The sequence below is a fragment of the Triticum urartu genome, chromosome 6A (assembly GCF_056163025.1).
Source record: "Triticum urartu cultivar PI428250 chromosome 6A, HENAU_Tu73, whole genome shotgun sequence".
NCBI lineage: Eukaryota > Viridiplantae > Streptophyta > Magnoliopsida > Poales > Poaceae > Triticum > Triticum urartu.
This window is the reverse complement of record NC_141878.1, coordinates 600,229,501-600,244,564: the sequence shown is the minus strand read 5'-3', so window position 1 is coordinate 600,244,564 and position 15,064 is coordinate 600,229,501. Positions and strand designations below refer to the sequence as shown.

At 45.0% G+C, this 15,064-nt stretch overlaps 1 protein-coding gene across 1 annotated transcript; it reads right to left on the bottom strand.

The window, feature by feature from the left end:
* Nucleotides 1-5,344: 5,344 nt before the first annotated feature.
* On the bottom strand, nt 5,345-13,910 carry LOC147967092 (uncharacterized). Its single transcript, XM_087531043.1, has 3 exons — nt 13,758-13,910; nt 5,944-6,455; nt 5,345-5,888 (listed from the first exon to the last, which is right to left on the bottom strand). The coding sequence occupies exons 1-3, from the start codon at nt 13,908-13,910 to the stop codon at nt 5,345-5,347; spliced, it is 1,209 nt and encodes a 402-aa protein (XP_087387169.1).
* Nucleotides 13,911-15,064: the final 1,154 nt, after the last annotated feature.

Sequence of the window (15,064 nt, the reverse complement as noted above, 5' to 3'; positions counted from 1 at the left end):
CGAGGTGGCTTCACAGAAAGGCACTCGCGAGGCTCTCTGCTGAGCCAGTAGCCACATTTGTGGCCATCTCCGAGATCGACCACAACTTGGAGAGCATCAATCGCCAACTGTTGCTCACACAAGGGCTGCTCCATGTAGCCTAGGAAAGGGAAGCGAGCAACCATCCTGGCGTGTATGGCTTGCTAGAGGTGCTAAGAAAGAAGACTGATGAGGCCAACGACGTGCTGGATGAGGTCCACTACTTCATGATCCAGGAACATCTCGATGTCACCAGCGAGGCTGTCATCCAGGAGCCCACTACCCCGCAGGTAGGCGATCTCCTCCGTGTCACGCCCGCGATGGTCGCCATGCTATTTTCGACGCTGTTGGCACCTCTCCTTAGAGTTTTTCTTCTTGTTTGCCTGCAAAGGATGATGGTTAATTATGCTCCTGTCACTAGTGGTACCCAACACAATGCAACCATTCCCAATAGTGGTAATGTTGGCCAGTCTGTTGATAAGTTGCCATTCAATAGACTATCCATGTCCAATAAAACAAAGTTCATAATTGGGGAACTGAACTACATATGTGATCACTGACTTTCTCGAAATTGCTAACCAGAGTAGCACCGCAATGAGCACAGCCAAAACCCTTAAAAGGCTCCCATGGGCTCAATAATCTCTACTCCTATAAAAGAATCAGTTGGTGACGATGGTGTGTCTGCCATTCATAATTCTGACCATTAGATCTGCATCTAACGACTGTGAGGTAAGTTGTGGCCTTTTTGCAACAATAGCCCACTTCTCTGCTCCAAGTTGCAGAAAACCACTTAGTATCTTGAAACCAACCACATCCCTTCCTCACCTCATCAAAACAGCCCGAGGAATGTATTTTGAGTGAAACATAATATTTTTTAGTGATATATGTGAAGGAAATATGCCCTAGAGGCAATAATAAAGTTGTTATTTATATTTCCTTATATCATGATAAATGTTTATTATTCATGCTAGAATTGTATTCACCGGAAACTTAGTACATGTGTGAATACATAGACAAACAGAGTGTCCCTAGTATGCCTCTCCTTGACTAGCTCGTTAATCAAAGATGGTCAAGTTTTCTAACCATAGACATGTGTTGTCATTTGATGAACGAGAACACATCATTAGAGAATGATGTGATGGACAAGACCCATCTCTTAGCTTAGCACTATGATCGTTTAGTTTATTGCTATTGCTTTCTTCATGACTTATACATGTTCCTATGACTATGAGATTATGCAACTCCCGAATACCGCAGAAACACTTAGTGTGCTATCAAACGTCACAACGTAACTGGGTGATTATAAAGATGCTCTACAGGTGTCTCCGATGGTGTTTATTGGGTTGGCATAGATCGAGATTAGGATTTGTCACTCCGTGTTTCGGAGAGGTATCTCTGGGCCCTCTCAGTAATGCACATCACTATAAGCCTTGCAAGCAATGTGACTAATGAGTTAGTTGCGGGATGATGCATTACGGAACGAGTAAAGAGACTTGTCGGTAACGAGATTGAACTAGGTATGATGATACCGACGATCAAATCTCGGGCAAGTAACATACCGATGACAAAGGGAACAACGTATGCTGTTATCCGGTTTGACCAATAAAGATCTTCGTAGAATATGTAGGAGCCAATATGAGCATCCAGGTTCCGCTATTGTTTATTGATCGGAGATGTGTCTCGGTCATGTCTACATAGTTCTCGAACACGTAGGGTCCGCACGCTTAACGTTCATTGACGATTTGTATTATGAGTTATGTGATTTGATGGCCGAAGTTTGTTCGGAATTCCGGATGAGATCACAGACATGACGAGTAGTCTCGAAATGGTCGAGAGGTAAAGATCGATATATTGGAAGGCTATATTCGGACATCGCAAAGGTTCCGAGTGATTCGGGTATTTTTTGGAGTACCAGAGAATTACGGGAATCCGCCGGGGGAAGTAGCGGGCCTTAATGGGCCATACGAGAAAAGGAGAGGAGATCCTCAAGGGGTGGCCGCCCCCCCCCCCCCATGGCAAGTACGAATTGGACTAGGGAGGGGGCGGCGCCCCCCTCTCTTTCCTTCTCCCTCTCCTACTCCTTTCCTCTCTCCCCTCTTGGAAAAGGAAAGGGACTCCAACTAGGATTGGGAATCCTAGTTGGACTCCCCCTATAGGCGCGCCCCTCCTAGGCCGGCCTCCTCCTCCTCCCTCCTTTATATACGTGGCCAAGGGGGCACCCCAAAGCACAACAGACAATCTCTTAGCCGTGTGCGGTGCCCCCCTCCACGGTTACACACCTCAGTCATATTGTCGTAGTGCTTAGGCGAAGCCCTACGCCGGTAACTTCATCATCACCGTTGCCACGCCGTCATGCTGACGAAACTCTCCCTCGGCCTCAACTGGATCAGGAGTACGAGGGACGTCATCGAGCTGAACGTGTGCTGAACACGGAGGTGCCGTACGTTCGGTGCTAGGATAGGTCGGATCGTGAAGACACACTCTTCTGCTTCCGCTTTCGATCTACGAGGGTACATGGACACACTCTTCCCGCTCGTTGCTATGCTTCTCCTAGATAGATCTTGTGTAATCGTAGGAAATTTTTGAAATTACTGCGTTCCCAACAATATGTATATCGAAATTAGAGTGTTTTCTTTCAAGTTTATGAACATGTATTATTCTACTTCGAATCCGTTGCAACGCATGGACACATTGCTATTTTACAAGATAAATTGCATGAGAGGGGAGCCATTTTTTAGAAAAATGTGAATGCACTCACCAGTAACACATATCACACTGAAACCCTCACTGTTTTGCCTCTTGTTGGCACTAGGGGTATAGGAAAGACAATATTCTCGTAACACTTGTATAATGATAAAAGGATTGTTGGTTAACTCTCAGGGTCTGGGTATGTGTCACAACTGATTTTGATGTGCTTAACCTCACCCGGCAGAGCCTTGGATGCATACCTACAGCTGAAAAAGAAGGAAACAAAACTGCAATTCAAACAACCAGTTTAGGCCAGCTTCAAAATCCAATGAAGGGAGACTGAAGTCCAGAAGGTTTTTAATTGTCTTGGATGATGCATGGGAATGCGACAGTGAGGGTGACTGAAAGAATCTATTAGCTCCATTCAGAAAGGGAGAATCGAAGGGCAGCATGGTTCTTATCTCAACTTGGTTTCCATCTATAGCACATATGGTGAAAACAACCGATCCATAGAAATGCATGGTTTGGGAACCTAACGACTTCTTCACACTATTTGAGGCTTGTATGTTTGGTCAGAGCGTGGGAACTTCTTTGTTGCAAGCTTTATATTCATAAACCAACGTTCTTATTATGCTCTTCTCGTAGGAATATCCAGACATTCAGGCTTCTATTTGGTTATGAATAATAACTTGATGTGAAATTGGAATTTGCTGATTGATCCCTCGGCCATCACGATACGTACTGTGTCACATTGATATTTACCGGTCTTTATTCTCAGTACAAGAAAGAAGGTACGAGACACTACCTTCACTTTGACATGTACTAGTATTAGGCAACTATAGTGTTTTCTTTAGGTGTGGAATAGCATCCTAACATGCACCAATGGTGAGCGACCAGTGAGCTTTCGCAGTTGGAAAATTTGTATTCATGGCATAGCTCTCATCGAAACATGTACCATGAATCTAAGATTGGTGGTTTCATATTCTGTGCCCAGTAGGGCTCCGGTATCGATGCTGGTAATTGTATGCAGTAGTACCTGCTTTAACTGATTAGGAATTGACTCCCTAATGCTTCTGTTTTGATCGAGTATACCAAATTCTCTTGTTAAGTCATGACTAAATTGAATCTTTCTTTCTGCTAGCTACTAACAGCTTCTATAACCTGTCAAGTATGTACATATACTTTTCAGTGGAGTAGAAAACACTTGCATGTGTACACCAACAAATCCTCGACTCTGACAACGCACACCAAGCCACTCCCTCAACAACTCGCATCTTCCCATGCGCTGAACCAGGCCACCGATCCTCCCGTTCCTCACCGGTGTGCTGCACTCCATGGGGCCAGCTGATGCTGACACTTGCTTGCTCAACGCCCACTCCATCATCTGCCTCTCGTGTGCCTGCCTGCTAGCGGCGCTCCAACCACTCCCAATGGCTGCATCGACCTTGCCATACTTTGGCACAGCCTAGGACGACGTCGCCAGTGTAATTTGGGTGTGGCGAACACCAGCTGGGAGCAGCTCATCATCATCAACCCGAAGCTGCTAAATAATTGTCTATTGACAGACATGAAGCTGTTCAACTACAAATCCCCATAAATTTAGGCAACTGAATGAATTGTACCTAGATAGTTTTCCATCCCAGCTAGTTTTTAGATATGCTTATATTTGTCATTTGATACCAATAGGAGGTGGGACAGTACTCTTAGGGCCTCTCTCATTCGCAGAAATTTCAAAACGCAAGAACAGGAAAAAGACAGGATTGGAGTGACATGTCCACTTGAATCTTACACGATATCAGAGAGTGTTTGATACCACAAAAAATAAAGTAATTGTAAAAAGAGGTTTGAGTGGATGTTAGTTTTCCTATGAAATACTCCCTCCGTTCCAAAATAGATGACCCAACTTTATACTAAAGTTAGTATAGAGTTGGGTCATCTATTTTGGAACGGAGGTACTAGGATCCAATCGTATGAACCAAACAACCAACATAGGAAAATTTTCTAAGAATTATAATTCTCCAAAAATCCTACGAAATTTTTGTGAATCAAAGGTGCCCTTAGCATGCACTAAACTGTATGGTCCTTGATCCAACCTGCGCCCTAGCCATCACTAATGCTCTTTAGTCTGCACACGCTTATTAATTACTTAACTATAAGGTTCTGATAATCTATATACATGGTACAGTATGCGGCATTATGCGATAGAAGTATAAACGGGATCAAAACCTGACACTAAACGACATAAGCCAAAAGAAAACCTTAAGGACTTAGATGTGCAATACTCAGGGCACATCTAGATATCAATGGCGAAGCCACTCATCAGCTGGATAGTCAATTGACTACCCAGTTTTTTGATGAAACTAGGATATGCATGCAAACATGTTGAATTTTTTGGTTCAAATTTATATACTTGACCACACAATTTGAAAATGACTACACAAGACTGCAGCTCTGGCTCCGCCACTGCTAGATATAGTTTAACAAAACTTTAATATAATATACAATATTCTAACCATACATCCTCCAGTCGGCAACGATAATTGAACAAGGCTTGACACTGTGTGTACCGTAGCTATTCTTAATACCTTGTAAGCTATGAATAAAATTAGAGGTGTCATGCTAGAGTACTCTTGGTCGGCTAGAAATCCGGAGGGAGAATCCACCTGCCAGTTGAAGCATGAGGAACTATAATAGATCCTGCTGATTTGATCTCTGGCATGACATTGTCAGTGCTTTCATCAAGAGTAGGAAATACATGATCATCATGGCCGCACAAATACGTCAACGCCATGTCGTCGGCATAGACATAGTTCGCTTGCACCCCGCTACGCCCGGTCGCCGACACGTACACCATTTTCAACCACATTTCCCCAAAAAACAAGGCATGATCACCCAAGCTCATTATCTCCTCCCACTTGAGAGCATCCTTACTGGTTGAGTCGTCAACAAGCTTAAACACCTTCCATAAAGGTCCACGGCGGATACCGTTTGACGACCATGTCCTCTCCAACATCGCGAGCTTGCCGTGCAGATCAACAATGTAGTTTAGGCACGGAGCAATGCCTCTACCAATACGGATCGGCTGATTGTGTTCCCATGTGACCACCAACCCACCATGTTTGCTCACGCCTATTTCGAACTTGATTAGTTCCTTGATGCGGGTGAGGCCATAGAGCCGTCCACTGCAGAATACGATTGTCCAGGAGTTTTAGTGTATCACATTGTGCTGTCGTCCACCCGCTCTCAGGAAAACCAATCCGGCAGAGGGCGATACCACATTTCTGGGTGATGGCGGCCATGATGCATCCACTTGTGGTGGGGTATTTTGAGAAGACAACCTTCCAAAGCATGTCGCTAAACATGTCTAAGCATATTGTCCTTGTGTCATTTGCGGGAAGCGTCACCTGGACGCCAGAGAAGAGGTTCATGAATATAAGCTGCATCTCCCCACACGCCGCAACCCAGCCACCGTCGTGAGCTCCCACCACCCGCTTATCGATCAGTGCCTTGCCCGGGAGAGGGATTCGCATGACCCCGCCATCCTCGGGGCGATATGCGAGCCTCGTGATGGGGTCGTCGCCGCATAACAAGGAGAAGACGAGCCACGGGATGACGGGCGGCGCCACGTGCCTCGCCGCGATCGCGGCGGCTCGCCACGGCCTGCATATGGCGGCGAAGCGCACACGATCGCGTAGGATGGTGACCTTGCTGTAGATCAGGTGGAAGAGGTCGTCGGGGAGATCGGACCACTGAGAGCATCTCCAGCCGCGTCCCTAACAGGCCTCCCCAGGCAACTTTTTCGGCGCCGGCGCGAAAAAAACGCCCATGTCGCGTCACCAGGACGCCGAAAATCGCCGGTTCGGCCCTTTTTTCTGCCTGGCGGTCACATGCCGAACCCGGCGCACTGGTGAGCAGAGTGGGGCTTCGGCGTAAGGGAAAAGCGTGGCTGGCTCACACCGTCAGGGGAAAACTCAAGGTTTTCTTCCACGACTCGCCTCCCACCCCCCGCGCCCTCGGCCACCAGTAGCTATATCCCGGCGCCGCCCGCCGCCCTACACCGTTAGATAGCCAGTCCCCGCCGGAAAAATAGTAGCGCTTCGCCGCAGCAGCCCCTCCAACAGCAGCTGGGCGTTTCCGGCCGCGGAGGCGCAGTTTAGCGGCGGGTACACGCCCACCGAGTGCAAGGTGTTCGGTGATTTGTCTGCCTCGGCGATGGACTCGGATGACGAGGAAGCGCTCGCCGCGCTGCTGGAGAAGGAAGCCGAGGCCGACGTCCAGGAAGAAGAGCATCTCATGGTGCTCGCCGCCCTCGCCCAGCTGCTGGCGAGCAATGAAAAGCCGCGGCGAGGTGGCTCGGCGCCTGGGCGGGTGAAAGCAAAGAACCGGTATCGTCTCGAAGGCTACTGCATGCTCTACTCCGACTACTTCGCCGATGCTCCACTTCACGGCGAGAAAACATTTCAGCGCCGTTATCGGATGAGCCGAAAGCTCTTCCTCAGGATTGTGAATTCCATTCGGTAGTTCGACAACTACTTCAAGTGCAAGATGGATTGCACCGGCGCTCTTGGATTCACCTCCATCCAGAAGTGCACGACAACGATGAGGATGCTTGCATATGGAGCTCCCGGTGATTCACTCGATGACTATGGGCACATGGCTGAGTCCACCAGCATAGAGTGTTTCTACAAGTTCTGTCGGGCAGTGGTGGCAGTGTTTAGACCACAATACTTGAGAACACCCAATGCGGAAGACACTGCTCGGATTATAGCACAGAATGCAGCAAGAGGATTTCCTGGGATGCTTGGAAGCATCGACTGCATGCATTGGAAATGGAAGAATTGCCCATTTGCTTGGCAGGGGATGTACAAAGGCGCCAAAGGCGGTTGCAGTGTGGTGCTTGAGGCGGTGGCCACACAGGACCTCTGGATTTGACGCTCCTTATTTGGTATGACAGGAACTCACAATGACATCAACGTGCTGCAGTGCTCTCCTTTCTTTGCCAAGCTTGTTGAAGGTCATTCTCCTCCGGTGAACTTCGAGATCAATGGGCGGCACTACAACAAGGGGTACTATCTAGCTGATGGCATCTATCCGAGATGGTCGACATTTGTGAAGACGATTTCAAACCCTGTGCCAGGAGGCAAGAACGCCTGCTTTGTGAAGGTTCAGGAGGCTTGCAGGAAGGATGTCGAGCGGGCAATTGGTGTGCTCCAATCTCGATTTGCTGTTGTCCGGTACCCCGCTCAGACCTGGTCGAAAGATCAAATGTGGGAGATTATGATTTGCTGTGTCATCTTGCACAACATGATCATCGAGAGCGAGCAAGAAGACCCAGTGTTTGACACTGAACCATACTACAGGCAGGGTCCTCTAGCCGAAGTTGATCACCAGCTACCGGCAACGTGGACTGCCTGTCTCAGTATGCCTGAGGAGATCCGAGACCCACAGGTGCATCATCAACTGCAGCAAGATCTGATAGAGCATCTATGGAGGCTCAAGGGCGATGCCGGGCGCGACGTGTGATGAAATATTAGTTTTTATTTGTTGAACTATATAATTTGTATTGAACTATTTGTTGTTGTACTATTTTGTTGAAGTATTTGATATTTTTGTGATGAAATATGTGATAAAAAATTTTATGTGCATAATTGAACGTCGAACAACGGCGAACCACGCCAAATATGGGCCTATTGTCACCCATATGGGCCCTTTATTCGCTGAAATGAGGCTGAAAAGTGGGGCAATTTCGGCGGCACATACTATATTTAGCTGCAAGTAAGATTTGCGGAGTACTACGCATGTTTCCAATTCCAAGAAGACCGAGATCCAAAGTGAACTGCATCATAAGCCTCTTATCAGACCGCCTGCTAGCTGCGTGCTCAGCCTGGACGATCCTAACTACCCCGTCCGCAATTCCTAGAGCCCCTTGTTCAATCTATAATAATTGTTAGAAAGGGAAACGAGAGGAAATCAAGAGAGCCTTGCACAGATGTAAAAGTGAATGGTTCTTCTCGTTGATGATGGCATTTACACACATATATATAGCCCCTGAAGGGATGCGACCGAAGGGATGTGAGGCAACCGCCTCGGTTAGGAAAAGCAGGGATTAATAGGATTAATTAAATCCTAACACTCCCCCTAATCCATGCTTATTAGTGTAAGTATCATCATCTTGAAAAAGCTCCTCCAAAAACTCTGTGGGGAAAATATGAGGAGATAGGTGTTTGATATGTTGCTAAAACTCCTTCAAACCTAGTGGAAAAATAAGGAGAAAATGATGCAACATATAATGGTTATTGTCTCTTTTAACTCAATACGAGAAAACTCATAGAGTTTAGAAGACAATAAATATGTCACATATACTTTCTTAAAAACCCCGGTGGGGAAAACAGAAAATATGACATATGGTCTTGTGTTGATATTACCTCATTAAAAACCTTTATGAGAACCTATAATGTAAACTCATGAAGGGAAAAAGAGTACAATATGATGCTTTTAACAGGAACAATTCAGGAAGATACTCCCCCTGATTCTTGCATATTCCGAACTCGTCATATACCAATTCCATGAACACATTTCTGGAACATAGAAGTTGGTAGAGACCTGGTGAACAAATCATTCGCATGATTTGATTTGCAAGATATGCAATATAGAGATATTGCTTATTATTTAACCTGTTTGCATCCGGGCAACACAAGAAACATTATCGTTGAGATAATGGTTGGTGGATGTAGCCATGAGGTCTGTTTCGAAGGCTCTTCATGAGAGGGCTATCACACCTAGTAGGAATAGTAAGCTTGTCTACGATCTGACATAGTGGGGATCTGATCGATGTATCCAATGATATCGGTGTTCACATTTCTGTGAAACTGAAAAACCAGGACAAGATGTTTGATGCCTTGGAGATATCGAAAGATATTCTTGAGTACCAACCAATTGTGTTTGGTGGATCCAATGACATTTTGGAACGTTGAGTCCCAATATCTCATTTCCATCATCTCTTGGTCTAAATAGATCTTTCTCTACATCTAGAGAATGAACTACCATGAGAGTTATGGATGGATAAGATTTGTCCACAATGATTTCTCCAATATATTATGGATATAGACAACATAGTATACCATAATGTATGAATGAAGGTGCTCAATTTGTAGTAAGAGCGGTATTTTGGTTTACCCAAATCCTTCATTTTTAAACTCCGTCATTTAAATGATTACATGTGTCATCATTGCAGATACACAAACATGGATAATCATCATTGTAGGAGTAATCCTTGTGTATAAGGATCTCACTACGTCAGTTGTACCATATGTACAGACAATAATAAGTCATAAGGTAACTTACTGAATTTACACAATGTATGTTGCATTTTGTATTTTGATTCATAATTGAGATTTCATCGGGAATCAATCATATATGTATGAATCTAGTGATCCACATGGATATGTAATCACTACATCTATCAACTACAGAGATAGATGATTTTGTACTGCCAATGATATAAGTTATCGGAATGAGATTCCACCTCTGGAGAATAGTTGGGTATCTGCGTGAACCCTTGTGCTACAATACTTGCTCTATATTTCACCACCTCGTTGTTCTCAATTCTGTTTCAGAAGAAAACTGGTGTAGGCATTGCTTGTGAATACCTTCCCATTATTGAGCAAGATCATTTCTACCTAGATTATACCCTTTGCTTGAGTTCAGTCCGAGTGTTGATCACACTTTGCCATGGCCATGGTCTTTGGATCTGAATCACTTTTAAGGTTTTGCAATCTAGTTGAGAAATTTATGTCGACAATTGTAGACTTTCGGTTATATGATTCTCCAGAATCTATATATCAATATATAGTTGATGAAAATATCGTTACCCGTAGTGACTTCTCGCAATTTCCCAATGCGATGGAGTCGGGTATTCCGATGACCCGGTCATTGTGTGCACTATGACCTGGGTTGGTGGAGGTTTCCCATCCATTGGGTGTATACTACCCATTAGGTGTCTGTCAACGTGAAGTTGACTTGCATTTACTGATTCACAGGCCTTGATATCCTTGCTTGCGAGAAGCTGAATCCTGATGTATTTCTGCCATACATCTCCCCTATTGCGTTGAACGGGGAGTGGAGTGGATTTTGCTGGTACCTCCACTCTTTCAGGCGTACTTTTGTAGGATTGTAGGATTGTGTGACACCTTTATAGTCAGTAAATGAATCTGGCAGGTTATTTGCAATGTGTTGCAAATCTTCTGAATGCATGGTTCAGATCTTTGAGTACGTGGACTTGAGGTAGAAATGTGTTGAACATTCCACTAATTTCCTGGCATTCTTTATGGTACTTGAAATCTCCCCCTAATGCCTAGAAATGATCCTCGTTGAATCAGCATACTGGCCTTGAATAACTCCCCATGCGAGGGGCTTGAGGTATTGACGGAAATATAGTTATTCCTCACATAGATCCCAACTATATGATGAGGGACCAATGATGTATGCCGGGTGGTGATATCGGTATGCAACCGAATTACCGCAGATAGGAAATACTTGGTAGATATCCACATATCAAAGATAGAGGGGAATAATATTATGTAGTTTTGTCATGAGTGTGTAAAACTGCATGACTCCAACGTAAAGTTGGTAAGTTGCAATTCCAAAGTAAAGATAATGCAATGAGCTTAACTCTTTGGATAGGATTCTACCAAACCATTTTGTGTCTAGACATTAGGACAAATTGCTAAACTTCAATCCAAAGGCCATAGAGAAGGCCCTCAAGGAGAATTCTGCAATGTTATCCATTCGATTTTCTTAAAACCGATGTCAGGATAATGGCCAATGGTTCGTGTGAATAAAGTACACACTTAAGACCATCATGTAGATATGTCTTTTAGAACCATGGAATACCTAAATAGTCTTGTCAATGGATGGGAAGAACCACTTACCTCAACTTGATGCATTCAAGGAGTCTAAGTTGTTCAGCGTAGGCTTTAAGGTGTGCGAGCCTTAAAATTAGCTTCCCTGTGTCACTTGTAGTGCACATACAATCCAAATGTTATTAGAATTTAGCATCATAATAATCATAAACTATTGGAATTGCTGATAGTTTCGGTTTCAACCCAATGTCTTGATGACCAAGGCGAGTATGCCAAGTTTGTCATGTACAAGATACTCAGGAAAACTATCTCGTACACAACATGGGCTACGGGTTGTGTCGTATGTGTAGTACAATCCAGATGATACACCGAGAATGTGCTTGCCATATCCGTTTCATATGGTAAAAAGAAGTTATTTCTCTTTGTTGTCATCATAAGTTCCGCTATGGAAACTATTTTGACGGATACCTCCATAGTTTAGTAGGGTATGAGTTAAACCCGAGAAGCAATAAAGCATCCCGACGTTACTCGAGTACCCACAGGGATAGTAAATATGACTCGAGTTGAGCCAACAAATACCTCGTCGCATCTAGCGATTTTAAAGTATCTCCTTTCTCCCAATGAGAGTTGAAAAATTAGACTTCCCTGAGTATAGAGTTTGTGGTGCATATGTCCACAAATCACATATCATTTTTCATCGGATTGACTCCTATAGAAATCTATATATAGACATGAAGATTCTCAATATGAAAATCATTGTCAGATATATAGACATACAAATGTATTTGTACCAAAGTGCTGATACAATATATTGTATCCCAGGAATTGCTGATACAGAATAACCAGATGCTGAGATCTGAATCTAATGCCTTATGATTTATAAGACACCATTTTCTGTTAGCGGTGTGATCCTGACCAGAGGTGCGTCCAGAATTGCACACATTATCCCACGAGACACAAGAGCGATCATGATGTCCATGGCCGAGATAGGGCAGTGGTGGCCATTGAGGGTGAATGCCTCAAACTCTATTGCCATATGTTACCTCTATGGGTAAACCAGAGATAATTAATTTACAACCAGTAAATTAAAGACCATCATGGTAATTTTGCAAATTAATGGATATTTCAAGAATTTATCTTGAAACCATTAATGTGAATCTCAAATTGCTAAGCATGACACCTTAAAGATAATCTCCAAAATGAAGTAGATCTCGCAACACTAGGGAGTATAATCTGGTAAAATCAGTAGATACTCACTCCTAATGCCTTGTGTCATGATTTAGTAAAATGCATGGGAGTGCACAACGTTGTGCAGTCATAATGTCAAATATGACAAAATATAGGCTTTATCAGTAGTCATCGATAATATGCGTAGGCAGTAGATCCATATGACTACCTTGTGATCCCAAGCATCAATTTGACGAAATCACTTTGAATTTTGCATCTGTATTTGCAAGGAATTGAAAATCTCAATTGCAAATAGAAGTATAAATCTCGACATGTGTTTAACATGAAAATAGATACATCATAGAAATATTCCGGAATACAACGTACTCAATGGAGAAACAATACTGCAGAGGTACTGAATTTATCTTTGCAAGAGATGAGAAATCTCAATTGCAAATGAACGTAATTAATCTCAACACGTGGTAAACGTGGAAATATATTACATCAACTTAAGATCTGGAATACATCTCGGTACTCAACAGATACACACTACTATTGTAATGAATAGTAATGATGTTGCAAACTTGATGTTCAAGTGAAAAACTTGAATTGTATAGACCTCAAATTAAACTGAGATGATCTTGTATCAAGTTGCAAGATAATTCAGCAAGGTGAATTAATATTTTGCGAGAGAAAATTAATCTCAACCGCATTGAAATTATTTTGCGAGAAAAAGAAAATTTCTCAATCGCAAATGTTGTGCGAGAAAACTTAATCTCAATCGCAAAACAATGTCATTGTACTAATGGAACATGTTATAGGAATTGCTAAAAAGCAAACACATTGAACATGCCACATACAATAACCATATATTTTCTGGAATGTTAAAACTCAATAGAAAAATAGGCTATCATACGTGAGAATTTAGGCAGTCATTTGTGATTATAGGAAACCACAAGGTCTGAAGTGAAAACTGCCGAAGAGATAAGGTTCTCTTTTTTTTCTCGTGCGGTCCCTGATAACTGCCACCGCCGGCGCCGGGAGACGGTCGCACTGTGCGCCGTCGTGCCATGCGCTAGCAGCGCCGCATCCCCAATATATACGGAACCACTCTGTCGACGCCACAGAGGGTACCGTGCTGGAGGGCCAGGCCACGTCGCGCGTGCCTGAGGGCATCGCTGTCTGGCCATCCCATCTCCTTCACGGGAGGGGCCATGGCCGGGGGCGCCGCTCGTCGGGGAGTTGAAGCCCTATAGCCGCGCCATGGTCCACTGCTCCGCGCCTCTCTACAGATCGAGGGTGCAGCGGCGTGTGCCATAAGCCATGGCTGCGGGCACCGCCATGCGCAGGTTCTGTCGATTGGAGCCGCGCCGATGGGAGCGTCGCCGTGCCTAGCGTTGGAGGGACGAGAAGCATCACCGGGCTGGGTGCCGCGCGCCGGAGGGCGCTACCCCGCAGGGAGCCGCCTCCGACATCGTGCGCCAAGGCGACGCTGACCGCTGCCGTTGGCAGTGGACTCGAGCACCAGGCATGGGGCCTCGCCGGGGTAAGACTTGCTTCATGGCTTCCCAGTTCATGGGAAAGCAATTATTTTGTAGCCAGGAAAGAAATTAGTAAAGTAGCACCTTGTTATTAGACGAAGACGCTGATGTTTGCGTGGTGCTTGACTCCGATTCAGTTCTTCTTCCCCTTTGGATTTTCCTGTCTTGGAGTTCGTTCGAGTTGAAAATCGCTGGAGTTGCTGGGGGGCGTTGTGACATGGATTCGGGGTGGAGGGCTGGTCGCAGGCACTGCCGTCGATGCGGGGCTGCGCGTCGTACCGGGATTGGTCATGGTCGTGGCCACCGCTGAGTAAGGCGGTCCCCGCGCGTGAGAAGGGCCTTGCCGGGGGTAGCGACGAGATCACGGGACCAAGGACTGGCTGAGGCATGCCGATCTGCGCTAGATGCAAGACAAGGGCCGTGTCGTCTGCCAGGGAGCATTGCTGCTGCTCTTCAAGACGTCGCTGGCCTCGGTATTCCCCATTCCGTGTCGCCCCGTAAGGCCGGTAGTCACTCTACCGAGAGCGTGCTGATAACGTGTTAGAAAGGGAAACGAGAGACAATCGAGAGAGCCTTGCACAGATGTAAAAGTGAATGGTTCTTCTCATTGATGATGGCATTTACACATATATATAGCCCCTGAAGGGATGCGACCGAAGAGATGTGAGGCAACCGCCTCGGTTAGGAAAAGCAGGGATTAATAGGATTAATTAAATCCTAACAATAATCTTCTATATCTAAATAGCTAACCCCCACTAGCCTATTTCTCTCAACATGTAAGTATGCCAC

Excerpts from the sequence above, each read along its gene's own strand:
- LOC147967092 (XM_087531043.1), bottom strand. The coding sequence starts at position 13,910 with ATGCCCTCAGGCACGCGCGACGTGGCCTGGCCCTCCAGCACGGTACCC. Across the intron at positions 6,456-13,757 it reads TCCCGGCGCCGGCGGTGGCA|TGGTCCGATCTCCCCGACGA; the intron begins GTTATCAGGGAC and ends AGATGCTCTCAG. Across the intron at positions 5,889-5,943 it reads ATTGGTTTTCCTGAGAGCGG|TGGACGGCTCTATGGCCTCA; the intron begins GTGGACGACAGC and ends CGTATTCTGCAG.